The following is a 27,801-nucleotide window of genomic DNA, read 5'->3' on the forward strand; positions in this document are numbered from 1 at the left end:
AATAATAATAATTATATATATATATATATATTTTTTTTTTTTTTTTTTCTTTCAGAATATTACAATGATTTCTGAAGGGTCAAGTGACTAGAGTAATGATAAAAATTCGGCTTTGAAATCACAGGAATAAATTCAAATATAATTTTAGAACATTTAAAATAAACATTTTAAAATATAGATTTAAATGGAAGGCAGTTATTTTAAACAATTAAAATGTTTCAAGTTTTTACTGTAATTTGGATCAAATAAATGCAGGCTTGATGAGCAGAAAAAACTTCTTTAAAAAACATTAAAAATTTTACTGTTCAAAAACTTTTGACTGGTAGTGTGTGTGTATATAAGTATATAACTATATGTGTCATCTTGTTCCAGAAACCAGCTTAGACAGTTTGTCACCCTCGTTTGTCAGTTGAGAAATTTTAGCACTACTGGAGGCTACATAAGTGCAGCCCACTTACAAAACAATTACAAAAAGTTCCAGGCCACTGGCAACAAGGCAGCATGTAAAGAGTTGTTTATATTTTAGAGTTGTTTTATATTACTCACGCTCATTTATATGTTTCAAAACAGCTGTCTGCTTAATCTGGATTTTACAGCAGGGGTTCAGTCATTTCAGGACACAGATTCAACAGTGATTTTTATCACACAACGGAATCAAAACGGAAACAAAAAGAGACGCCATTCATCTGGTCTTTCTAAAAAAACCCTTTATTTCAGGTCAGTGTCACATTAAGAATAGCAAAAGATCAGATGACTGATAAATGACTACTTCAACTTCATCTACAGAAAACAAAACTATTTGCGGGTTTTCAAAAGGTCACTGTATCCCATTGTAAGACTGCATCTGTGGGTCCTCAAAAGATTACACGAGCAAGTTCAAACATCACCTACAGAGAGAAGAAAATAATTAAGATTTGCATTGCATTTGCAAAATGTGTACTTTAAAAAAAAATTAGAGAATAATGATGGGATGTAGACATTTCAAATAACACACAGCAGTTTTTGACAGTGCAGCTGAATGTAATTTTTGTCTATTATGTAAACTAGCGTATAAAATGAAAGTCTGATTAAATAAAGTGTTTATTAACCTCGATGGCGATCAGTACGACAATCATCCACTCCAGTCTGAGACTGTGTTTCTCACTGAGGTGATTCCTCATCAGGTCTGTTAGTTCAGTGCAGTGCTGCAACTTCTCATTCACAACCTAGAAATAAAATTGATAATTTTTCATAATTTTATCAGCATATTCATATCATGTCCTTCAAAGGAATAATTTAGCCTAAAATGAAATTAACTGAGAATGTATTCACCCTCAGGCCATCCAAGATGTAGATGCTGCAACAGATTTGGAGAAATTTAGCATTACATTACTTCTGCAGTGAATGGGTGCCGTCAGAATGAGAGTCCTAACAGCTGATGAAAGCACCATAATAATCCACAAGTAATCCACACCACCATAGTAGTCCATCAGTTAATGTCTTGTGAAATGAAAAGCTGCGTGTTTGTAAGAAACAAATCCATCAATAAGACCTTAACGTTAAACTGTTGCTACAAACGTTCAAACACTTAAAGTATATGATTTGTGACTTAAAAAGCAGCTTTCTGTTTTATAATGTTAATTGATGGACTTGGAGTGGATAACTTGTGTATTATTGTGATGTTTTTAATCAGCTGTTTGGATTCTCATTTTGACGACACCCATTCACTACAGAGGATCCACTGGTGTGCAAGTGATGTGATGCTACATTTTCTCCAAATCTGTTCTAATGAAGATACAAACTCATCTCCATCCTGGACGGCCTGAGGGTAAGTACAATTTTAGCAAATCTGAATTATTGGAAAAACTATTCCTTTAAGGCAGATGCAAAACAATCTTCGCAAATGCTTTCACTAACCTTAACTCGTCTGTTAATATTGAGAAACTGACAGGTCTTGTCATAGAGCTGCTCGAGATCTTCTCTGTCCCAGTAGAAATCAGGTGTGATCAGTAAGTCAGAGCTGAGGTTTATGCAGTGCCTGTTAAAGTTTAAAAAGATTGTGAGAATTAAACAGAGTAATCTCGTACAAAACAAACCCGATAAAGTGATACAAAATCAGCCTGACCTCAGAGAAAAGAGCTCCCCTATCTTTTGCATGACTTCAGCCCTGGACAGTTTCACTCTTTGTCCAGACTTCAGCATCTGTTAAAAAAAGTTTTATGACTATAATTACCTCATTTCAAACAGAGGTATATTTTGCAGTTTCAGAAAAACAGAACACGTCAACATATGTGCAAGTTAATATACAGAACTATTTTAGCTTGCAAACGCTGGTATTACCTATCAAAGAGTACATAAGTGGATCTACCTCAGGAATTGACTGGATGGACTCAACAAAGTTGTCGAGAGAGACCTCCCATATTGCTAGTTTTACTGAAAGCATGCAAGTTAAAAACAGAATAAGAAAAAAGCAAACATGAAAATATATTAGATATCAGTGTTTTCAATGTTCCTATAATTTAATGTTTGATAAAAATGTGTGAAAATGCAAACATTATCCCACCTGACAGAGATAAAGCATTGGAAAAAGCAAACTTCTCCAGAACAACCTGCTCATAATCCAGCTCTTCATTAAATAGGAAAATTCCACGATGGAGTTTTGAATTACCCCTAAACCAAAAATAATAAATTAAAACATCTGGATAAAATATAGCAACTTTCCAGGTATTATATGATTTTAATTTATGTTGCATTAAAAAATGAAGGATTTGTAACTCACTCTCCTACTGTATAATTGATCTCTTCATTTTCCCAATGGACCAGAGCAACTTCATAGGGTTGAATTTCATGCTGCTCCAGTATCCTCATCACTGTCTTTACCTGAGTATAAACAAGTATACACATGTGTACAAACATATACCAGTCAAACATTTGGAATAATCTGTATTTTGAAAGAAGTCTTTTATGCTCACCAAGGTTGCATTTATTTGATCAAAAATAGTAAAAACAGTAATGAGGTGAAATGTTTCTTCTTTTCTACACTGTGTTCAGCATTGATATTAAAAATAAATGTTTCTTGAGCAGCACATCAGCATATTAGAATAATTTCTGAAAGATCATGTGACACTGAAGACTGGAGTAATGATGCTGAAAATTCAGCACTGCATCACAGAAATAAATTACATTTTAAAACATATTTAAATAAAAAAACAAGTTTTCAAACTTGCAATAATATTTCACAATTTTGCTGTTTTTACTGTATTTTTGATACAAGCAATAAATCCAGCCTTGGTAAGCATAAAAGTCTTCTTTCAGAAACATAAATAAATCTTAAATACTCCAAATGTTGTTATGAATACTCACAGTTTTCTCTTCAACATTCCAGAACACCACTGAGCCTTCTCTATATGAAAAACAAAACAAAAAAATCAAAACCAAAGAATTTCAAGTGACAAAACATCATTCTTCATACCTGAAGACGAATATTGTGCCACTATCATAAGGTTTTGCAGCATTCTCTGTTCCCATCACCAAAACATTAGAAGCATCTGAAACCCACAAGATGTATTTATTACAAATATGTATATCCCTCAAACAAGCATGAAATGCTAATTTTTTTATGTAAACATAAAAAAGTGATGCAGATGAACTGACCTCTGGGAAATTCTTTGATTTCAACGAAACCATGAGCTATGAGATCATGACAGAGTGTTGGTAAATGGTACAGATCTGCAGTTGCGTATGCGATGCACTGCATCATGTCCTGAAAAACGTAGTTAAATACATAAGTATACATGCCATAGATGATTTTAACATAAAAAAAATCATCACACACCTCCTCCAGACTGGGCTGAGTGGTTCGTGAAGGCTGTTTGGTTCTTGGTCCCTTAAAGGTCCTTTTTCCGGGCATGCCTCCTTGTTTCAGCACTGATTTGGTAGCAGTCGTTGTGGACTGCAATCTCATTTGTAAACTCCATGTTTTGGAACAAAAAGGAGTTTGCACTTCAAAATGTGGTCTCTGACACACCCCTCTTTGCAGAAAGTACCTATTCTGGTGTAAAGTGGTGTGACAATTCCTCCAGTCTTTAAAAAGGTTTTGCGTAGATGCACTGGATGCCAGCGTTGTGCAGTTTAACCTGTTGCCGGGGACACTGTTTAATCCATTTAGTGTCCTTAGAGCAAATCCACAGGCTTGTGTCCTTTTCAAAGGCTGATGTAACCTCCATAAAATCTTGAGAGACATGCCTGTATGAATCAAATGATTTCATCATTAAAACAGTGTTATATTATGTCTATATCAGCATGCACGTAGTGACCAATAGCCCTTTTTAAATGACCTTGAATTACAAGCATGTGAACACACTGCTTTGGTCATATCTAATCATATATAACCTTCCTCATGGTTAATTCTAAAGGTCAACTGAAGCAAATGCAAAGACAGAGAAAAAAACACGTGTCTGCTTCGTTCTGATCAGCTGACATGAAGCAGATACACTGAATTTCTTTTTTACACTACTGTAAACGCAAGCTGCTCACTAACTTACAGTTGATTCTAATAATTCACAGTAATTCATTCGCTTTAACCTTTAGCGTACCTGCCGCGTACTGTCCCGCCAAATATTAGAACGTTCGGTGACAGAAATTGTTACACTGTAAATACAAATGTTGCAACATTCTGCTACATTCACATAAAGTTTATTTGACAGTTCGAACTGCACGATTGATCCGGGCACTTCCTGTATTTTGGTGACGTGCAATCGGACGTAAATGTCGCTCCGCCCCTGTAGACTTGTTTGGATATTAATTTTATTTTGAACCATATTGTTTTATTTGGTAAATTGCGTGTAAAAGCACATGTTAATCTAAGTGTGTTATCTATCTAAATCATGTTTTAATCGTTAAAAATTAAACTGTAAATCAAGACTTTTTTTAAAAAATCAAACAACACACATTTATCAAGACTCTGCAGCAGATAGATAGGAGGCTTCGTGTAATTTATGTCAAATACGATTCTTGAAAATCATTGTGTCAGTACATTAACTTAAAAATAAATAGAAAACAATGTACGTCGCTCTGATAAAGCATCTGCCAAATGCATAAACGTGACTTGTAGTCACTGCATTGACATTTGATGGCGCGCCCTCTAATGGTGAACGCGTTAAATGTTGTTGTGTTGCTTGGATACCTGATAAACTACAGCGACATATTTAACATGAATAATCTACAGAACACTATGCATTAAGAGAAGGTTTGATATTGACGTGGAGCAACAACAAAGAAAAGTGAGTTTTTGCACATTGTGCCAGTTTATAGAGATATACATTCTCATTATTTGTCTTCACAAAGAATTTTTACTTTAAATTGCTCTAGTGCTAAAGCTCTATGCCATTTGATTAGTGTCAGGGTCAATAAAATGGTAAAATATATACAGGACTTGTCAACAAGGACTATTTTAGCCAGTCAACTAATCAAATTGTGATTTATGTTTTACACCACTCTCAATATGATCATCTGTACACAGTTTTGTTCATTCATAACCAAATTGAATTGCATTTTATTATAAAAGTTATGAATATTAATTGTGTCCAGCTAACAAAACGTATAAAACTTTAAAAAGTTTTTTTTTTTTTTTAAATGTCTCTGAACATTCTAAAACAATTGTTTTAGAACGTTCAGTTAAGTTATTCCAAACATAAGTAGTTTCATTTAAAAACGCTAGGATGTCAAAGTGAAACATTTCAGATTTAAAAAACAAAAAAGTTCCATGAAGATTTTGTGCTAACATTTTGAGAGCATGATTAAAACCAAAACCAGAAACCATTTGAACGAACATTCCAAGGTTACTTGTTCATAACATTTAGAGAAAGTTCTGAAAATGTTCCCTGTTAGCTGAGTGAATGTTACTATTGCTATGGATACATCAGGTTCTGTCTGTCAACATTCAGGTTTGATTGACAGCGCTTTGGCAATGGAGGAGTCTGTAATCCAGCAGCACCTCACACACTATAAACAGGCTACAGAGACGGCGCGTGAGGAGCTGGCTGTCCTGCAGGCCAAATACAAGAACCTCCAATCACAGGTTCCTATACTCACTGATAATTTGTGGTGTTTTGGACGCACGATCTTTAGGTGAAATAACTTATTGTTTTTAACAGCTGTTGGAAAGCCAATCCAAAGTTGCATCTCAGGAAGAGACTCTGAAGAACTTAAAGGATGCTGTAGATCGACATAAAGAGAAAGAGGCGAGACAGGAGTCTCTCATCAGCTCGCTCAGAGAACGCAACTACAACACAGAGCAAGAGATGCTCTCCATCACCTCCTCCAAAAGCTTCATGGACATGAGAATACAGACGCTTACAAAAGAGAATGAGGAGATCAAGGGGAAAATTATGGAACTAGATATCAAATCGAAGTGAGCATTTACTGTATACTACTATTTAAAAGTTTGTATATGCACATATTGAGGTCAAAAGTTTACGTACACCTTGCAGAATCTGCAAAATGTTAATTATTTTACCAAAACAAGAGAGATCATACCAAATATGTGTTTTTTATTTAGTACTGACCTGAATAAGATATTTTACATAAGATATTTTACAAATAAGTTTACATATAGTCCACAAGAGAAAATAATAGTTGAATTTATAAAAATGACCCTGTTCAAAAGTTTACATACACTTGATTCTTAATACTGTGTTGTTACCTGAATGATCCACAGCTGTTTATTGTTTAGTGATAGTTGTTCATGAGTCCCCTGTTTGTCCTGAACAGTTAAACTGCCTGCTGTTCTTCAGGAAAATCCTTCAGGTCCCACAAATTCCTTGGTTTTTCAACATTTTTGTGTTATTTTGTGTCATCGGTGTGAAAAGGTGGATCTCAAAATCATACAGCGATTGTTGGAAAGGGTTGAAATACACAAAAATGCTGAAAAACCAAAGAATTTGTGGGGCCTAAAGGATTTTTCTGAAGAACAGCGGGCAGTTTAACTATTCAGGACAAACAAGAGGCTCATGAACAACTATCACTAAACAAAAAACAGCTGTAGATCATTCAGATAACAGCACAGTATTAAGAATTAAGAATCAATCAAGTGTATGTAAACTTTTGAACGTGGTAATTTTTATAAATTCAACTATTATTTTCTCTTGTGGACTATATGTGAACATATTTCATAAGAAATATCTTATTCAGGTCAGTACTAAATAAAAAATAACATGCATTTTGTATGATCCCTCTTATTTTGGTAAAATAATTAACATTTTGCAGATTCTGCAAGTTTACGTAAACTTTTAACCTCAATGGTATATAATAAATTATTCAGTTGAAGCATTATCTTTGTGATTTTATTACATGGATTTTCTTCTATCATCACATCTTTGCAGACAGTATTTAGCAGAGTGCAACAAGGCAAAACAGGAAGCCGCTGAGGCCCAGAGAAGATCTGATGAGTTTATATCAGCATTAGCAAACAAAGTCTCTGTAAATGTGACAGGAAAGGCAGATCCTATGGATTATATCGCATCTGTGGTGAGTGTTTTCACATATGCTTTCAACCAATATTGTACCGATCTCTAACACATCTCTCTGTAATAAGGTGGACGCCTGCTTCAAGGAGAGAGACCGCCTGAAGAACTGCATCTGTGCTTTAGAGGAAAGTGTGAAGTTGTACGAGGTGGAGTGTAAAGCCAGCAGAGAAACAGTCAAGAGACTGGCGACTGATGTGGAGCGTGAACAGTCGCTCACAGCCTCAAGAGCCAATGAGCTGAACTCTAGCAGACAGGTATCCTGCAAATCAATTAATTAGCTAATTTTAGAAATCAACAAACAAGCATATTTTAGGGTAAACTCTGTAAGGAAAAAAGGTACAATAACTTTAGATAACATGAACTAAGAATGAACAACACTTCTACAACATTTATTAATCTTAGTTAATGTCAATTTCAACATTTACTAATGCATTATTAAAAAAAGTTGTTTGTTAACATTAGTTAATGCACTGTGAACTAACATGAGACTGTATTTTCATTAACTAACATTAACAAAGATGAATAAATACTGTAATAAATGTACTGTTCATTGTTTGTTAATGTTAGTTAATACATTAACTAACATTAACTAATGGAACCTTATTGTAAAGTGTTACTAAAAAAAAGCATTTCAGAAATTAACATTATGGCATTATTTAAGTATTTTAATTTATAATTATGCTGATTTGCAAATAAGGCCTAATATTTATTTAATGTTGAGTTCAAAAATATCAATAAGAACTTTCTATCATATATTTTTAAACCTTTCTATCATATACTTTCTATCATAGAGTTTTTTTAAGTTATATATCAGCTTTAATGCACTTAAAAGCAGTCAAAAATCAAAAGTTTTCTTTTAATGACAAAAAAGTAACAGTATATTTCCAAATGTAAATTGTTAGATTTTCCAATTTATGCCCAGTTTTGTCAATTTAAATACAAATATCCAGAATCTTAAAAACATTTTTAAAATTAGTAAAATAAAATAGTGCAGAAATGGAACATACATGTTACAGATTTACAAATGAATGCCAAATTTGAAAAGATTTTAAAATGTTTAAAAAACTGTACAGTAAAAATTTAAAATAGTGTAGTTTTCAAATGTCTAGTTTTGTAATATTTATAGTTTAATCAATCAAATCATTCATACTTGTGAAAATGGGCTGGGAATTGAACAAATAGTTGTAACCTGAGTTTTTCAAGACTAATAAGACTATCACCTTACAAATGGTTGTCAAAAGCAAAAATGTTATGAAATACACCATATTTTATGACAAGGTATGACATGCTTAAGCAAAACAGCCACCTTTTTTAAAAAAAAACAGCAGCCCAAAATGGATTTCGTTCAGCAAATGTGATGCACATCACTGTAACAAATCAGCAATATACTGTAATTTTGTTTGTCAGGAATTGGATATAATCTCCCTGAAGAAACTAAGTTTGGAGAGGGAGAACCAGAGCCTTAAAACCTCCCTGCAGGAGTCTGAACTGGCGCTGGCATCTGCACAGCAGCTCTGCCGCCACTATGAGAATCTCTCTCAAGATCTGCAAAATAAACTCCACAGCTGCCAGAATGAAGCTCAGGCATCTCACAGCCACCATGAGGCCTTTGTGAAGAATGTGGAAGCCCTGCTGGATGATCAGTCTCTTCCTGTTCAGCACACAGAGAGTGACATATTGAAGGCAATTACGGCCCTTTGCAGCAGCGAGAAAAGCACACGAAAGGTAATGTTTGCATCTCATATTATTATAAAATAGAGTGCATTCTTATTTTTCAACTCATGTGCTTTCTGTGTGCTTTAGTCTCAGATAGAGATGGAGGGCAGGCTGGCGGAGGTGGAAGAGCAGTTGTCCAGACACAAAGAACATCAGAGCAGCTCAGAAAGGAGAGAACATGAGCTTCTGGACAGAATCAAGAGTCTGGAGGACGAGCTGCTGACGGCTGGAGTCTGGAAAGATGGAATGAACCAGGACAAACAGCATGTGAGGAAGTAGATTTATATTGTTACTATACAAAAACATTCACATTGTAACAGTGTTCTTGCCACTGTGTATCATTTGGAATTAGAACATAATTCAAATGTATCATAAATGTCCTGAAATGACCCCTCAGTTATGTCACTGGCCTTTTCTCACTGTAGTACCTGCGGTTTGTGGAGCAGCTCTCTGAGAAGCTGAAAGTGGATCATGTTGCTGCAGATTTGGGATTTGATATGAGACTCGAGGCCATTCTTACACGAGCAGAACAGCTGAGCAGACAGGAAGGGACGACTTTACTGGACACCAAGACACAAATCTACAGCCTTCAGAGAAAGGTGCTGACATGTCCAATAATGAACTTTGGTGCATAACCTTTTACAGATTGTTACAGATATACAAATTAATGCCCAATTTGATCATAATTTATCTTAAAAATGTTTTAAAAACAGTCAAAAAGTAGTTCAGAAGTGAAAAATAATTGTTACAGATTTACAAACAAATGCCCAATTTTGATTTTAATGCAAATATCCATATGTGATATTAACTTTTTAAAAATGGTAAAATAAAAATATAACAAGTTCAGAAACGCAAACTAATTGTTTCAGATTTATACATTAATGCCCTATTTCATCAGTTTTTAATGCAAATTTACAGAATTATTTTTTTTCAAATATTAAAATAAAAATAAAAAATAGTTCAGAAATGCAAAAAAAAATTGTTACAGATTTAAAAATGAATGGCCTATTTTGTCAGATTTAATAAAAATTTCCAGTATTGGTCTTAAAAATGTTTAATAAAATAAAATAAAATAAAAATAGCACAGAAATGTAAAATAATTGTTATAGATGTGCAAATTAATGGCCAATTTTGTCAGATTTATTATAAATTTCCCTAATTTTACTTAAAAAGTTTTTTAAAATTGTAAAATTCAAATATTGCATAAATGTGAAGTAATTGTCACAGATACAAATTATTGTCCAATTTTATCACAATTTATCTTAAAATGTTTTAAAAACAGTCAAAATAGCACAGAAGTGAAAAATTATTGTTACAGATTTACAAACAAATGCCCTGGTTTTTCAGATTTTAATGCACAGAACTTTTTAAAAATGGTAAAATAAAAATAAATCCAGCTCAGAAATGCAAACTGATTGTTACAGATTTATAAATTAATGCCCAATTTCATCAGATATTAATACAAATTTCCAGAATTTTTCCGTCAAAATAGCTTTGTCAGATGTACAGAATTCATTCTTTTTTTAATATTAAAATAAGAATAGTTCTGAAATGCAAAATAATTGTTATAGATTTAAAAATGAATGACCTATTTTGTCAGATTTAATGCAAATTTCCAGTATTTGTCTTAAAAATGAAAAAAATATGTAGTGCATATATGTGAAATGATTGTTACAGATTTACAAATTAATAGCCAATTAGTCAGATTTTAATACAAACTACAAGGATTTTTCATAAAAATGTTTAACAAAACATAAACATAATAAAAGTAAAAACTGTAGTCTAGTTTTGTAAAATTATTTTACAATTAATAATTTAATTAAAAATGTAATTTAAACTAACAAACAATTCAAACAACTAAATGTTTTAATCAAAACAAAAAAAAATTCAAATGTATTATATTTTTACATTTTTTTTATACTTTTCAATTATTTATTATACTTTAATATACTATATTTGAAATGTATTCAATGTAAAACCAGTGTACAAATGCAAAAAAAAGTTTCAAAATGAAATCAAAATTCTTGAATATAAACCATACAACATAATTTCCATCAATCGCTGCAGCTTAAAGAACATAAACAGCGCTCAGAAAGTAAAGACCTTCATCTGGAGCTGCTGAGGAAGAAAGTGGTCCAGCTGGAGGAGGAAAAGAGGAGCCGCTCAGCTCTGGCGGTGGAGAAAGACGATGCTGCTCTGGCCTGCAAGAAGCTCCAGAAGCGCGTGGATCGACTGCAGGCGGAGCTGAGCACCTTACGCTTCTCCAACACCGAGCTGAAAGCCCAGCTTTCCCACACCAATGAGCTCAAGGTACAGGGACGAGGCCTGGCCCACAGACCCTCACCAAACAGAGTCCTTTCAGCTTAAAATACCAAAACAAAGACCATTTTTGAAGTTAAAAACACAAATGTGACTGTATATATTTACCATTTTTTACTGTATATGGTTCTTGAGTTGCCAATAAGGTTCTATAGATAATAAAATAGACTATTTAGACCAGTGTTTTGTTTTCTGCATCCTTTACGGCATATAGATGGTGCATGTAGCTTGTAGAGCATCCAATTTGCAATAGTAAGGTCATGAATTTGAGTCGCTGGGAACAAACATAATAATTAAGTGTTGTGAATACAGTGCAAATTGCTTTGCATTAAAGCAACTGGCAAATTCATGAACATACTGTAAATGGTTCTAATTAAACCCTTGAAAGCTGAAACATGCACAAATAAACCATTCACAATAAGATCAATAACATGAATTTAGAAAATGGGGTGAAATTTTACTTCATGTCAACTGTAATAGTGCTGTTTCATATGTAGAGTGTGGCGATGCTTATAAATGCTCAGTTTCTGCTGTCTTTGGTGCAACAAGATCAAAGTGATGGAACAAAACCAAACCATAGAGGAGCAGAGTAAGAATCTGGGAAAGCTTGAGAAGAACAAAGAAAAGACTGAGAAGAAACTGACCGTCATCAAGTCGGAGCTGAAGAACCAGGAAATCAAAGCCAGAGATGAGATTCAACAAGCTCAGAGACTCCTGGACACTCAGTCCAGCGCCATAGCAGATCTCACTCACACTGAGAAACAGGTACAGAGTGTGATGTAAGACTACATAACTGCATATACACTATTGTTCAAAAATGTCTTTGAAAGAAGTCTCTTATGGTCAACAAGGCTGCATTTATTTGATCAAAAATACAGTAAATACAGTAATATTATGAAATATTATTACAAATTAAAATAACTGTTTTCCATGTTAATCTATTTTAAAATATAATTTATTTCTGTGATGCAAAGCTGAATTTTTAGTATCATTATTGCAGTCTTCACTGTCACATGATTCTTCAGAAATTATTCTAATATGCTGATTTGGTGCTCAAAAATTGCATTGCATTGTGGCATTGTTAAAATTAACTAGTTTGCTCTTACATTACAGTTGCTGGACTTCTACACGGTGGTGTCTCAGATGTTAGGCGTTGACTGCACTGGCTGCGTCCCAAATTATGAAGTTCTCAGAAGGCTGGAGGTTCTGCTTCAGTCACGCCACTGTCACTTTCCTGCTCATCTACACCAAAATCACGGACATCAGATCTGGGAATCTCCAGGTTCCTCCATAGACGTTGCTCATTCTCATGAGTTTAAACCCCAGGCTCTAACAGCTCCCTCCGGTACAACCTCCAACAGCTCAGCAGCCCACGCTGATAATAATAGCGTCTAATACTACTTTAAGCTACTGTATGTACGTTTTTTATTCTTAAATATAAAAAAAACAGTGTTCCGGGGGGTAAAATACACATTTTTTTGCAGGGTTCCCCAGGTAAAATTTGCATTCCAGGGGCTAAATATTATGTTATTTAGGTCGTATTAACCCGCAGACATGAAAAACAACCCGCGGCAACAGTTTTCAAGTAGCCCAGTTCCACAGGAAGACCAAGGACTTGGCAACACTGCTCTTCTCTCTATCTTTACAAGACACACTCCTTACTGCTGATGTGTTTTGGGAGTCGATGTGACACTGTGGTCAAAAGCGGTTTTTTAAATATTGCTTAGTGCAGAGGCCTTCCCGCTCCTTGAGTTCTCTCCACAGCTGGATAGCTGCTCCAGTGGACCCTTTTCACAAGCCTGTGATGACGCGTTTTAACGGTCATCATCATCATCATCATAAATCTTTTAAAGTTTTTTATATTTTGATTTTTAAAAATATGTATGTACATTTATAACGCTATACTTTGTATTATATCACCTTTTCATCAAGTTACAAAAAAATTGGTTAACAGTATGCGAGGGTGTTTCTAAGGCCGCATCTGTGGGAGAGAAGGTAAATTTGACATTGTTCTCTCTAATGACTGTCTATATCAGTCTCTCTCAATTTTTTTCCTTTGTTTGAAAGTCGTGAAAACACTATCGCGGAGTTTTCTTCTGCTATTTAGACAAATGAGAATGCAAAAAAATATATTTGTGGTACTCCTCTCGGATTTTACCCAACTATGACGACAAAAACCCGGAAATGTGAGAAAGGTCCATATTTACGCGGGTCATACCTCTTGCCTGATTGTGACTTTTCTTTTTTAAAAGTTTTGTTCCTCTGATATTTTCCTCTTTATTTTCTCTTTAATTTCTCTCTTTCTATAGTCGATCTGCTATTATCCATCTTGTGTATTCAAAATGAGCGCTCTCTTTTCCAGGGTTGCCAGGTTTTCACAATAAAACGTACCCAATTGCTGCCCAAAACTAGCCCCAATAGTGTTTTGGATGGGGTCCCTCTGTAGTGTTTGGGGTGTAAAATACACATTTTTGGCAGGGTTCCCCTGGTGAAATTCGCGTTTCAGGGGCTAAATATCATGTTATTGAGGTTGCCTCAACCCATGAAAAACAAACTGTGGTAACAGTTTTAAAGGAACACTCCACTTTTTAAAAAAAATACGCTCATTTTCCAACTCCCCTAGAGTTAAACAGTTGAGTTTTACCGTTTTCGAATCCATTCAGCTGATCTCCGGGTCTGGCGGTAGCACTTTTAGCATAGCTTAGCATAGAAGCAGTTTAAGCAGTGTTGCCAAGTCTGTGGTTTTCCTGCGGAATTGGGCTACTTTAACATTGTTGCTGCAGGTTGTTTTTCATGTCCGTGGGTTGAAGCGACCCTAATAATGCAACATCTAGCCCCTGGAATGCTACTTTTACCAGGAAATCCCCACCAAAAACTGTATTTTACAAAATTATTTTGACAATTATTATTTGACAAAATTAAAAGAAATAAAAAACAAAACCTGCAAAAGTGTCATTAAATATTAGATGTTTACCATGTTTGTTGCGACAAAGTTACATAAAAATATTCCAAAGACATTTTGCTAATATTATGTTCCCATTAAGTTACCAAAACGTTATTTTTGAAGCTGGCCAATATAACCCTGTGAATATCATTTGCAAATCATTCCTATGTTTAAGCAGTGGTAAGAAAATGATTCATAAAATCCCAATTAAACCAATCATGGTCATTCAATCTTTAATTGTAATGAAAAATACTTATCAGCAGGTTATGTGTATATCATAGGTGTATTTTCATTGCAAAGGTTTCTTAGGCCTTCGCAAACTGTACATACATAAATATCCTTTTCTTTGATATCAGTGGTTTACATACAGTAAAGTATACTCATGACACAGTTACCTTGAATATTACAGCGGGTTAGTTAAGATCGAAAATGAAAAATAAACAATGACAAATCCAATAAAATCAACGACTGTTTTAAAACCAAAGGATGACCACATGCCAAAAATACATATAAAAAATAATTGCAATATAGAGTTCATAAATTTTTTATCTTCTCTTTTTTACAAGTTATTCATTTGATACAAGCAATCCGACACCTTTCAATTTTTTCCTCTAAACTCGATCTTTCCATGATTAAAAAAGGCCTTTAGACCTGATTAACTCACAGTGTTGAGTTAATATCCTACACTCTAGTTTCCTCCTTCATATCAAACATGGAAGAACATCAGTAGCACTAACGACAGCGGTTTTCAGTGCAATAGGCTTCGTTCTAACATCTACACGAGACTCAGTGACATACTGTAGTATTAGCAGCTGTATTTGCTGTACAAGGACACGATAAAGGCTGCCAAACTCAATGGCAGTTGTCAATTTAGAGGGAAACCCGACGCTGAGCTGCCGTTTGAGCTCATATAGGCGGAGGCCCCTTGGTGTAGCTGAGCATCGGGTGGAAGGAGCGGGCGAAGTTGTTGGAAAGGGCACAGCTGTAGTTGTCCTCAGACGTAGGCACGAGACAGGCCACCACCAGCACCAGCAGCAGGATGATCTGCAGCGGCAGTGCGGCCCAGAGGACACGCTTCAGGAAGGTTTTGCACCAGGATGGTGGTTCTTCCTCGTCAGAATGGGAGGAAACGGATCCAGCGGCGTTGCGAGACCTGCTACACATGAGACGGCACAAAAAGGTGCAAATGCTTAGATGTAAAACTAGGTGAATGAGAGAAATGACATTGGTTATCTAGCCTTTTCTAACTGTAGCTAGGGAAATGGGGTTTCTAGATTCACTAAAGACTTCTAGAGTTTCTCTATACACTCTTAAAATTAAGGGTTCATTGGATATTGGGCATTGATGGTTTTAATGAAGAACCTTAAACATGGAACCTTTCTAGGATCTTTTGTGGAAAAAAGCTCTTTTTGGAACCAAAAATGGTTCTTCTATATTGCTTTGCAATGAAAATACTATTTTGGAACCTTTATTTTCAAGAGTGTAAATAGGCTTTCATGTTTACTGGATGAAATAATTTCTTTTTATATATTTCTTGTACATACAGTCGAGGTCAAAAGTTTACATACACCTTGCAGAATCTGCAAAATCTTAATATTTTAAAATTCAAATTAAGAGGGATCATGCAAAATGCATGATATTTTTTATTTAGTACTGACCTGAATAAGATGTTTCACATAACAGATGTTTACATACAGTCCACCAGAGAAAATAATAGTTGAATTTCTGAAAATGACCCCGTTCAAAATTTTACATACACTTGATTCTTAATACTATGTTGTTACCTGAATGATCCACAGCTGTGTTTTTTTGTTCAGTGATAGTTGTTCATGAGTCCCTTGCTTGACCTAAACAGTTAAACTGACCGCTGTTCTTCAGAAAAAACCCTCAAGTTCCACAAATTGTTTGGTTTTTCAGCATTTTTGTGTATTTGAACCCTTTCCAACAATGACTGTATGATTTTGAGATCCATCTTTTCACACTGAGGACAACTGAAGGACTCATATGCAACTATTACAGAAGGTTCAAACACTCACTGATGCTCCAGAAGGAAAAACGATGCATTAAGAGCCGGGGGTGAAAACTTCTGAACAGAATAAAGATGTTCAATTTTCTTATTTTGCGTAAATATCATATTTTTTCATTTAGTACTGCCCTTCAGAAGCTACAGAAGATACTTACATGTTTACCATAAGATAAAACAAGTTAAATTTACCCAGATCTTAAAATTCTAAAAGTTTTCACTGAAGCCTCAGTGAGTGCTTGAACCTTCTGTAATAGTTGCATATGAGTCTGAGATTGTGGACTGTATGTAAACATCTTATATGTGAAATATCTTATTCAGGTTAGTACTAAATAAAATATAACTTGCATTTTGTATGACCCCTCTGATTTTGGTAAAATAATTAACATTTCGCAGATTCTGCAAGGTGTATGTAAACGTTTGACCTCGACTGTATTTTTCTCTGTCTAACACTGTTATACGACATTTGGGAACACATTAGCAGCCCAAGCTTGACACAGAGTTAGTTTGAAGTTTTCAGTAGCGTTTAAAGCAAAAGGGCCGTTTAAGGAGAGTTTTTGTTTTTATAAATATGCATTTTTGTTAAAGCGCTGTTGAACAAAGAGAATGCTAACAGGAAAAACACAGCTCAACAGTTGACAGTTTAAGGCAAGGAGTTTTTCTTAATATTTGTTTTGGAGGTACTGTGGCTTCATGGTTAACAATACACTGGAAAAATTCAAACGCTGTATGTTTGAACCTAAAAAGATGCCATTCATGAGATACTTACACCTTGGTTACACCAGACAAACTTACTGAAATAATTCTACTTCACTTCACTGCTTTAGATACAAATGACGATGTACTAATGATTTAATTTGACTTTCTTGAATCAATAATCACTAGAAAGTGACACATACAGTCATTGGTTACTCATCTTTACTGCAGTTAAATACTGTATAGATCTTCTATAATATAAAACAATATTATTTCATCTTCCATCATTCTGTGGAATCTCTTTTTTATAATTTTTTTGTTTATATTATTTTGAATGTTGTAGTTTATTGAAAAACTAGTTTATTATTCATGTTAAATAAATATCCTGCAGTGATCTTAAAATAATTATTTTAACAATTGTCTTTTAATTGTATTTTATAAATTAAATTAAATTAAATGACCTAAAATAAATTATTCTAGCATAATTTGGTAATTCTTCTGTGAACATGCATGTTTAAAGGGGACATAATGGCATTACATCTAATACTATTAGGACAACTGAACAGACTTATAATCAACAATTATCTTAATTATAAACAAACTTAAAAAATATATTATTATGAAAATTATTTTATAAATTTCACTTTGATCCACTACAAAATAATAATAATAATAATAATAATAATAATAATAATAATTAAATAATATATTTTTAGCATTCTACAATAAAAATATATTTTTATTTTATTATTATTAATTATAAAACTTATAATAACTTATAACTTAAGACTTATAATAAAAATATATAATTATAAACTTAATTATAAACAATTATTTTACAAAAAAATATTACTATTAAACTTAATTATTTTATAATAAACATATTGTAATTTTACCATTATAAACTACAAAACAGGTATTTGTAAATATCCATGTTTAATACAAAAAAAATAATATTTTTTTAACATTCTATAATAAAAAATATTTTTCTTACAATGTGGCAATTCTAATGTGAATATGCATCTGGGATTATGTCTAGATTAATAGGATAACAGATTTATAATAAACAATTATCTTAATAATACACAATTCTTTCATAATATAAAGAATTAAATATAAATATAAAAAAATATATTATTATTAAACTTAATTATTTTATAATAAATAAACTTCTTGTATTTTCACCATGATAAACTACAAAACAGCTATTTGTGAATAACCACGTTTAATATTAAAAATATTTTTAAACATTCTATAATAAAAAAAAAAGGTATTATAGTGTGGTAATTATATTGTGAATATGTATCTATAAAGGGGACATATTGGCATTACCTATATTTATGAATCGAAACAATTCTCCTAACTATAACATTTTTTTAATCTTAAGAATTATCTTATATAATTAAGATTTAAATAAAAAAAACATATTTTTGAAACTTAATTTTTTAACTTATTTTATTTACCTTAATTATTTTAAAACACTATCTTATATAATTAAGATTTAAATAAAAAAATATATTAATAATAATAAAAACCTTTCACAATTTCTCTATGATCCACTACAAAAAATTGTGAATAACCACATTTAATGCTGACATATGATGGTAAACCAGATTTTGCTGCTCGTTTCAATTATCTTGTATTAAAAGAATATATTATCATTATTAAACTTATTCTACAATTAAAACATCTTGTTGTAATTTCATCATAACCCACTACATGCTGACATATGGAAAATCCAATTTTTTTTTGCTTCTATCAGAAGAGTCGTGACATTGAGTGTCTGTAATGCAGAGTCATGTTTCTCTAGCATGTCATCAAACTGCACGGATGGCAGATTGGAGGAGGGAGAAGATGATTGATTAGTCGGTGAAAGAGCAGATGTGACACACCAGAGAGAGGAAAAGTGAAAGAGAAACCGTTGCCAAGATTGTTCATTGCAGACGCTTGCTGAATAGACAAGAAAAATAAACGGCTCAGCAGCAAGCAGCCTAGCACATCCATATTTACAGCCGAAAAATAGGTTTGGTCTGGTGCATGAGCTCCCTTAGTAGTGTCTATCTCAGCTCCCTATCCTGAGCAGTGTCTAGAATCACAGAAGATGATGGAAGTCATCAGCATGAGCCTGTAAGTTGCTAATACTTCAGCACTGCATGGTCTGTCTGGTTTGTAGGACATTGTCCACTTAGGGGTCAACCCAGAGCCATAAGCGCTAGCGGTCTACGGTCAGCTCATGGGTTGAGTTCCATTATCTTCCGAGTGTTCTAGAAACCAGGAGAAAGGTACCTGTGAAGTGGACTGCTCACACAGGCTCCGGGCTGTGACAGACTACTTTTGCCCCGTGGCTGTTTGCAATGAACAGGGGGGTAAAAGAAAGAAAGAATGTTTCAGTCCAGGCAAATAAATACAAAGCTACTGATGAAAGAACCCAAAAAAGAAGAGCACCAACAAAACCAAATGAGGGAGTGACAGCACCTCTATGAAGACAAAGAAACTGGTTCTTCACGACACCCTTCTCAGAGAAAACACCTTGCCAACAAGGGCCGTTTTCAAAGGGCTTTGAGGAAGTTTTAAGCTCATTTCAGACATTTCTTTGGATTTCTGAGACTGAATCTTAAAATCTACCAAGAACATGTCACTGGTCATATTTTGCCCATGCATTTATGTATTACATAAAGGCCACAATGCAGGAAAAAATCTTATTATATGTGCATTATAATGGCAAAAAAAGTAAATAAATACATCAATAAATAGCATGGGCTTTAGAGTGTATTATTTTATTATTAGCTATTTATTATTAATATTATATACACATTATTATATTATTACTAATTCTTTTAAATATTGCAAACAAAAATTAAGTAGCATGACAAGCTTTAAATATAAATATGTATACACACTCACACACAAACAATATTATATATATTTTTTAAAATTATTATAATTTTTTTAGAATAATTTTATAATAATGGATGCATTATGGTAATAATTTGAGGGGAAAATGTGCTTTAATATCATTATCTTATTATATGTGCATTATAATGGCTAAAATAAAATAAAATAGCATGGCCTTTAAAATGATTTTATTATTATTATTATTATATTATTATTATTATTATTATATACACAATATTATATTATTACTAATTATTTTAAATATTGCAAACAAAAATTAAGTAGCATGACGAGCTTTAAATATAAATATGTACACACACACAAACAATATACTTTTTTAAAATTATTATAATATTTTTTAGAATAATTTTATAATAATGGATGCTTTAAGGTAATTATTTGAGGGGAAAATGTGCTTTAATATCATTATCTTATTATATGTGCATTATAATGGCTAAAATAAAATAAAATAGCATGGCATTTAAAATGGTTTAATTTTATTTTTATTATTATTATTATTATTATATACACAATATTATATTATTATTAAATATAAATATTGCAAACAAAAACTAAGCAGCATGAAAGGCTTTAAATATAAATGTGTATATATACATGCACACACAAACAATATTATACTTTTTCAATTATATTTTTAATAATAATTTATATAATAATTTTAATTATTATAATAATTTAAATATTACCTAAATCACAGTGATAGTTTGTAGATTTATGATTCATTGTATTATTGTAGTGAGAATCTGATGAGAATTCTTAAAAATAAAATAAAAAAACAGAAAAATTATTATTATTTTTATTAAATAAAATAAAACATCTGGATGCATTACAGTAATAATTTAAGGGAAAGCATGCTTTAATGTCATTATCTTTGTATTATTATAATCTGATAATCTGATGAGAATTCTTAAAAAATAATAATTTGACGGGAAAATATGCTTTAATGCCATTATCTTGTTTATAATCATTATAATAATTAAAATGTTAATGGACCAAAAAGACTTAATCTTTTTCATGCTAAATATAAATTCATATTTTATTCTTTTAATTTTGAGGTTAAATATGACCTGGACATGTTTTTGTTTTTTTTATAGAACCAGTATTCCTTGACGACTACAGTGTGGGAATCTAGAATAAACATGAATATGGGAAAATGATGAAGGAACAAATCAAGCCAGAATTGAGGAGTGTGATATGGGTGTGACTAGTTGTTTCAATGATGTAAAACGCACTTGGATCAATCAAAATGATGTAGAAACACAACAGGGACGAATCACATCTCCAGTTCTGATTCGGCTCTTGCATTAGAGGAGAGCATGCTGGGAAGGTCCTGAGTTTTGGAGGAACTCTAAGCAATATACTAATAAGGTGTCAAGTGTGTTTTGGAGGCCAAGTTCCAGGGATATTCAAGTGTCAAACTATCAGCTCAACGTGACAAGCAAACACTGATCTCTGAAGGGCCCAACAGAACATGAGGGTGATGTGTTACCGATCGCTGGCGACTGGGAGTGCTGCGTCCAGACACGGGGCTCAGGGAACCGGAAGTGTCCAACTCATCAGCGGACGACCAAGATGACAAGTCCTACAGAGATTGTGTGTGATGTGGAGGATTGGAGAAAGAGAGTGTGAGAAAACGTAAACTAGACAGACAGCAAATTAGAGTTATTATCATTAAATTTAAAAAAAGAAGAAAAAAAGAGAAAGTACTCGAAATTAAAATAAAAACTTAACTTTAACTTTCTATTTTATTTTATTTTAGAACATAAAAATATAAATGAATACAAATGGTGGTCACACATATATATGAGAAACAACAACTAAATTACTAAAAACTTGAAAAAAAAAATTGAAATTGAAATTAAAATCGAAATTAAAAAGAAAACAGGAAATATAAAAATAAAAAACTATTTCAACATCATCCTTTTTGGCATAAAGGCTACCAAAACAATATTCAAAGGCTCTCTATATAATATAATATAATATACAGTCATTTATATTTCATTATTTACTATTTAACATAAGTTATATAATTAACTTAAAAAGGTATTGGTGTCATTTTAAATATAATATAATATAATATTCAGTAATTTATATTTCATTATTTACTAATTAATATAGGTTATAGAATCACCTAAAAAAGGTATCTGTGTCATTTTAAATATAATATAATATAATATAATAATAAGTAATTTATATTTCATCATTCATTAATTATTATAGGTTATAGAATTACCTAAAAAAGGTCAATAAATCACAATGCATTCAACTTTTTTGAATTTTAGTATTTTAACTTTAATTTAATTAAATGTAATTTCAACTCATATTTACATTTAGTTTTAGACTTGTTTCAATTACTGAAAATGACTTTTAATAGTTTTATTAGACAGTTTAATTTAGTTTTGTTTTAAGGTTTTTAAGTTTAAAATCGGACAACGAATAAACAATAAAACAAAGAAAACACTAACTTTTACATATAATAATAGTCGTCCAAAGAAAAAAAAAAAGTAAGAGTAATAGTAAAAAAAAATCATAATTCAAGTTTCAAGAACTCTTGTATTGCATTATTTTACAATAAAAATTTTAGAGAAAAAAGTTTTTTTCAGTTTACATTTGATTTCTTGTTTGTTTTCCTGCATTTAAAGTGAGATTATTTTAATTTTAACTATTAATAATAATAATAACAATAATGATAATTTATATAATTTTAAGTCATCCTGCGGACAATGCTTCTCCTAGTTGAGAACCACTGATTTAGAAACATTTGGATAAATGAATTTATTTGCATGACATTATTTTCATGTTTCCAGGCACTAATGTCATTTTGGTCAAATTTTGAGCATCAATATGTATGTGACAGTATTGGCAGTCAGTAACTCACCTGCTGACTACTGCTGATGTCCAGGGCCTTCTGCAGCTCTCTGATGTCTCTCGTCACCTCCTTCAGCAACAGCTTGAGACGGTTCCCGATCACATGCACCTTCTCCTTGGCTTCCAGACAGTCACTGCCTTCCGAGTGAACGAGCAGCTGAAGAGACATGTCCTGCAGGGACGCCACCTTCAACTGCGTGTCCAGCAACTCCCGACGGATTATCTGTTAAACAGTCAGTAATTAAATGAAACAAGCAGAGCAAGTTGTAACCTAAACACTGTACAAACAGAAAAGCGAAATCATTTACCAGAAGCGTTTTGTGATGCTCCTGTAGGGTGTCAGTGTCCTGAGTGGGGTCAATCGGGATGATCTCATTCCTCCTGCGATCGATGTTCTCCAGCCACAGAAGGAGACCGTGACTCATCTCATGGAAGTCCTGAAGATAAGGAAGAGATTTGTGATTTTAACCCTTAACCATTTATGAAGGCAGAAGGCACGTTCTTATAACAGCTTCAGCATGAGATGTCGGTAGGTGTTTCTTGCCTGGCACTGCATGAGTGCGTGCTGGAGCGCGTTCCTCCACTCGTCCAGAGAGCTGCCGAGACGCTCCCAGCGGTTGTTCATCTCCTTCAGCCGTCGCTGCAGGTCTCGCGCCTCCTCGCTGTCCGACTGCACAAACTCGGCGCTGCAGAGGTTAATGGACAGCACGATGGCCTTGCGCTTATCCAGAGCCTTCTGCAACTCCTGCATGTCAATACAGAAAAGTGTCAATGCCAAACTACAATGATAAACAAGCTGGACAACCAACAAACAATAAAACAAGGAAACACAAACAATTATAAACGATAACAGGCCTTCTGAAAATATATTTATTTCAATTACTGAAAATGATTTTTAATAGTTTTATTAGATAATTTCATTTAAGGTTTTTAAGTTTAAATCGAATAACCAACAAACAATAAAACAAAGAAAACTCTAACCCTTACAAACAATAACAGTGATTCAAAGAATATCATAACATTATTGTTATTTTAGTATTACTCAGTATTTATTAATGTTCTGAATGACCTTTTATTTTTTTATTAATTTTTTTTAAATAATAATTAATAGTAATAATAAAAGTAAACAATAAAATAAAATAAAATAAAAGTAATTTTGGTATGTGCTTTTGTCATTTTTATTAGTTTTTTTTGGTATATTAATATTTGTGTTTAGCTTTACTTTATTTCAGCATTTTTTTTTTTAACTTTTTAGTTAGTATTTTAGTATTTTATCTTAAATTCATTTATTTCAGTTAGTTGTTATAGTAACATTTCATATTATTAATTTAAATTTTTTAAAGCTTATGTTTTTCCTCTAATATTTAGATTTTATTTTAGACTTATTTCAATTACTGAAAATGACTTTAGAAGTTAGTTCTGTTTAGGTTTTTAATGTAAAGTTGGACAACCAACAAACAATAAAACAAAGAAAATGTTAACCCTTACAAATAACAATAGTTCAAAGAATATCATGGCTTTAGTGTTACTTTAGTATTATTTATATACTATTGCAGTATTTTTTAAATTCTGAATTACCTTTTATTTTTATATTTTAAATTTTATTATTTTATTGCAAGTAACTTTGTTATGTGCTTTTTTTGTGTTTTTTATTATTAGTTTGATATTTTATTTCAGTTTTAGCAATTTAAGTTTTTTAACTTAAGCACATTTTTTAGTTGTTAAAGTAACTTTTTTCATTTTCAATTTCAGGTTGTTCAAGTTTAAGTTTTTCATCTAATATTTAGATTTTATTCCAGATTTATTTCAATTACTGAAAATGATTTGTACGATTCTGTTAGGTTTTAGGTTTTTACGTTTAAATTGGACAACCAACAAAAAATAAAACACAGCAAACGCTAACCTTTACAAACGATAACAGTGGTTCAAAGAATATCATGGCATTAGTGTTATTTTAGTATTACTTATGTACTGTTACAGTATTTATTTATTTTTTTATTTTTACATTTTCAGTTTTTATTTTAATTTTTGTTCAGTTCTAGCAATCTTAATTGTAATTACTATTTTTTTTATTTATTTATTTATATAAAGCTTTAAGTTATTTTTATTTCAGTTTTAGATTTAGTTAGTTTAGTCATTCAACCCTAAGCTTATTTATTTTAGTTAGTTGCCAAGGCCAACATTTTTAGTTTTTATTTAAGTTAAGTTGAGGTCTTTCATTAACAATTATATTTTATTTTATTTAAATTACAAAAAAAAAAAGTTTTATATATATATTGCATTTTTAACATATTTTCATGGCAATTAAACATGTAACACAATATTTTCATTCTCATTACTGTGATGCATTATTATTAACTGAAATGAAGTTTAAAATTAAATTAAATAGAAATGTTAGATGAAAAAGCTAAACTTAATTAATTAAATCAACAACTAACTGACAAATAACTGAAATAAAATAAGTTTAAAGTATTAAAATGACCAAAACAAAAAATTAATTCGAGCTAAATAAAAACTAAAGTTTTTGGCAATTCTGTTTTTTTTTTTTTAACATATTTTCATGCCAATTAAACACATAACATAATATTTTCATTCTCAATACTGTGATGCAAAAAACACTGTTTAAATTGTGCATTTTTAAAAATGCCAATTTAAACCAGTTTTATTAAACTAAAAATATTTATTTATTTTTATTATTTTTAATTATTATATTTTTGTTGTTTTTTTTCATTTTTTTCATGTTTTTTTCATTTTTATTATATAATTACATGTAATTTAATATCTTTTATTAAGATTTATTTCAGTTTTATGTTAAATTTCAGCACTTTGACTTTTGTTCAACGTAATGTTTTTCATTTTATATTTTATTTAATCTTTATTTCGATTACTGTTAGTTTTTTAATATCAGTTTTAGTTTAACAGCACTGTCGTGTCTGACCTTGAGTTTCTTGATGCGGATCTCGATGGTCTGTATGTCCGTGCTGAGGTCCAGTCCCCGCTGCTGCTCCAGCTCTTCTTCTGCCTGGTCCAGCCAGCTGCAGATGCTGTTCAGGTCAGAGTTGAACTGCTGCCACTGCTGCATGTTCTGCTTCATGCGCATCTCTTTACTGAGAGCCTGAGCCTGCAGCAGCTCCCAGCGCTCGATCACACCTGCACAACACAACACAACAAACTCCTTCTGAGTGCATCTGGGTTACCCAGGATAGCAACTTCAATCAATAACAATAACAAAAATTATTACATTAAATATCAAATCTTTTATGCAACACATATCATTTATACTCCGCTCTTTTTCTCCATGGCCTATATACTACCAGTATTAGTTGTAATGAGAAGTTTTAAGATTGCATGGCTCAGTATAATATTTTTTTTATACCTGAAGTTTGTGACTCTGAGCTGTTGGGGTTGATGAAACCTGTTATCTTGTCTTCCTCATCTTTCAGCTCGAATCCCACTCGCTTTACTGCGTCTATACTGCCACGACATTCTTCTAGAAGACGCATCTGAGAGAATAACATAAAACAAAAAGTGTTTTTATTCATTTAACAAATACTTTCTTATTCAAACAGCTTAAAGTGTATTTTTACTAAAGGAACAGTAGGATTATTACTCACATATCCCATGTAGGTGGCATCCAGCTCGGGGCCGGTGGGAGTTCGGCTGCGTATGATGTTCTCCGTCTGCTGCAGATGGAAGCAGCTGGTGTTGAGCACTTTATCCAGCTGTCTGATGTGAGTCTCTAGTGATCCAGTGTCACCTGTAGAGGAACACCACAACAGTTATTAATGGAGGAAAAACAACTCTGAGCTGCGTTTGAAACAGCACAGTGGAACCGCGTTCTCTTTCTCAGGCCTGATGCGGTGCATGATCAAGAGATGGACGTCACATGATTGCTTTCTCATTAGTCAAACCATATTAGGTGCTTCTAATCAAATGTATCATTAGTCAAAGCAGTTTACAATCAGAGTGAATATTTGCACAGCTTGACTTTAATACTGCACAAAAAAGTTTGTTCACTCTTATTTATCCAGGCACTTCAATTAGGAATTATTTTCTAACTTACAAGAAAGACAACTGTGTTCGAAGTTAGAAAATAATTTCTAATAAGCAAGGTATAATATAAATTTGATAGTGATAGACTTAAATTAATTGGCTGATATTTGGCAGTTTGAGATGCTCACTTGTGTGAGTTCTGAAATCTGTTTTTTTTTTCATTGTTTTATTATATATATATTTTGCATTTTTAACATTTTCATGCCAATTAAACACATAACAGAATATTTCCATTCTCATTACTGTGCTGCAAAAAATCAGTTTTAATTGTATATTTTTAAAAATACAAAAAAGTTAATTCAAACCAGTTTTGTTAAACTAAAAAAAATTGATCTATTTATTATTTATTAACTGAAATGAAGTTGAAATAGAAATAAAATTAAATAAATATTAGATGAAAAGACTAAATTTAATTAAAAATAAGAAATGTTGCCTTGACAACTGTAAAATAAAATAAGTTTAAAGTACTAAAATGACCAAAACAAAAATTAATTCAAGCTAAATGAAAACTAATAGTTTTTGGCAATTCTGTTTTTTTTTTTTTTTTGCTTTTTGTTTTTTTTTGCATTTTTAACATATTGTCAAATAAGAAATAAGAAATGTTTATGGTAATTTTTTTAACAAATTTTCATGACAATTAAACACATAGCAGAATATTTCCTTTCTCGTTACTGTGATGTAAAAATAAAAAAAGTTTAAATTGTGTTTTGTTTAAAAATGTATTTATTTATTTTACGAATATTTTATTTATTAAATTACTT

General features: G+C 32.1%; 3 protein-coding genes across 12 annotated transcripts in view; 1 reads left to right on the forward strand and 2 right to left on the reverse strand.

Annotated features, from left to right (window-relative positions):
- Nucleotides 1–685: 685 nt before the first annotated feature.
- rmnd1 (required for meiotic nuclear division 1 homolog) lies at nucleotides 686–12,288 on the reverse strand. 2 transcript variants are annotated; one of them, XM_051133954.1, is made up of 12 exons: nucleotides 12,185–12,288; nucleotides 3,815–4,224; nucleotides 3,634–3,742; nucleotides 3,452–3,527; nucleotides 3,343–3,382; nucleotides 2,759–2,859; nucleotides 2,543–2,649; nucleotides 2,348–2,412; nucleotides 2,105–2,181; nucleotides 1,897–2,017; nucleotides 1,089–1,205; nucleotides 686–887 (listed from the first exon to the last, which is right to left on the reverse strand). In XM_051133954.1, the coding sequence occupies exons 2-12, from the start codon at nucleotides 4,220–4,222 to the stop codon at nucleotides 855–857; spliced, it is 1,254 nt and encodes a 417-aa protein (XP_050989911.1). In that variant the 5' UTR covers nucleotides 4,223–4,224; nucleotides 12,185–12,288; the 3' UTR covers nucleotides 686–854. The 2 variants fall into 2 exon arrangements, with proteins under 2 accessions (XP_050989911.1, XP_050989910.1); XM_051133953.1 differs by lacking the exon at nucleotides 12,185–12,288 and adding an exon at nucleotides 4,575–4,723.
- On the forward strand, nucleotides 5,131–12,993 carry ccdc170 (coiled-coil domain containing 170). Of its 2 annotated transcripts, XM_051133951.1 has the most exons (11): nucleotides 5,131–5,261; nucleotides 5,925–6,058; nucleotides 6,135–6,391; nucleotides 7,362–7,506; nucleotides 7,574–7,759; nucleotides 8,913–9,230; nucleotides 9,309–9,488; nucleotides 9,647–9,820; nucleotides 11,289–11,531; nucleotides 12,090–12,305; nucleotides 12,654–12,993. In XM_051133951.1, the coding sequence occupies exons 2-11, from the start codon at nucleotides 5,948–5,950 to the stop codon at nucleotides 12,933–12,935; spliced, it is 2,112 nt and encodes a 703-aa protein (XP_050989908.1). In that variant the 5' UTR covers nucleotides 5,131–5,261; nucleotides 5,925–5,947; the 3' UTR covers nucleotides 12,936–12,993. The 2 variants fall into 2 exon arrangements, with proteins under 2 accessions (XP_050989908.1, XP_050989909.1); XM_051133952.1 differs by lacking the exon at nucleotides 12,654–12,993 and having other exon boundaries at nucleotides 12,038–12,195.
- A 1,698-nt stretch (nucleotides 12,994–14,691) lies between these two features.
- The window catches only part of syne1b (spectrin repeat containing, nuclear envelope 1b), a 121,111-nt gene continuing 108,001 nt past the window's right edge, over nucleotides 14,692–27,801 (reverse strand). For all 8 annotated transcript variants that reach the window (XM_051133948.1, XM_051133949.1, XM_051133950.1 and 5 more), the window contains 9 exons: nucleotides 26,602–26,744; nucleotides 26,364–26,490; nucleotides 25,926–26,137; nucleotides 23,532–23,732; nucleotides 23,296–23,424; nucleotides 22,998–23,210; nucleotides 21,609–21,701; nucleotides 19,490–19,548; nucleotides 14,692–15,640 (listed from right to left, as the gene is read on the reverse strand). In XM_051133948.1, the coding sequence (XP_050989905.1) occupies nucleotides 15,391–15,640; nucleotides 19,490–19,548; nucleotides 21,609–21,701; nucleotides 22,998–23,210; nucleotides 23,296–23,424; nucleotides 23,532–23,732; nucleotides 25,926–26,137; nucleotides 26,364–26,490; nucleotides 26,602–26,744 (1,427 nt within the window). In that variant the 3' untranslated portion in view covers nucleotides 14,692–15,390. The remainder of the gene's footprint in view (nucleotides 15,641–19,489; nucleotides 19,549–21,608; nucleotides 21,702–22,997; nucleotides 23,211–23,295; nucleotides 23,425–23,531; nucleotides 23,733–25,925; nucleotides 26,138–26,363; nucleotides 26,491–26,601; nucleotides 26,745–27,801) is intronic.

Source organism: Labeo rohita, chromosome 17 (genome assembly GCF_022985175.1).
Source record: "Labeo rohita strain BAU-BD-2019 chromosome 17, IGBB_LRoh.1.0, whole genome shotgun sequence".
NCBI lineage: Eukaryota > Metazoa > Chordata > Actinopteri > Cypriniformes > Cyprinidae > Labeo > Labeo rohita.

Coding starts and splice junctions, on each gene's coding strand:
- ccdc170 (XM_051133951.1), top strand. CDS start 5,948: ATGGAGGAGTCTGTAATCCAGCAGCACCTCACACACTATAAACAGGCT. Junction 9,231..9,308: donor GCGAGAAAAGCACACGAAAG/GTAATGTTTGCA, acceptor TGTGTGCTTTAG/TCTCAGATAGAGATGGAGGG. Junction 11,532..12,089: donor CCCACACCAATGAGCTCAAG/GTACAGGGACGA, acceptor TGGTGCAACAAG/ATCAAAGTGATGGAACAAAA.
- rmnd1 (XM_051133954.1), bottom strand. CDS start 4,222: ATGTCTCTCAAGATTTTATGGAGGTTACATCAGCCTTTGAAAAGGACA. Junction 3,743..3,814: donor CTCAGCCCAGTCTGGAGGAG/GTGTGTGATGAT, acceptor TACGTTTTTCAG/GACATGATGCAGTGCATCGC. Junction 3,383..3,451: donor GGCACAATATTCGTCTTCAG/GTATGAAGAATG, acceptor TTTTTCATATAG/AGAAGGCTCAGTGGTGTTCT.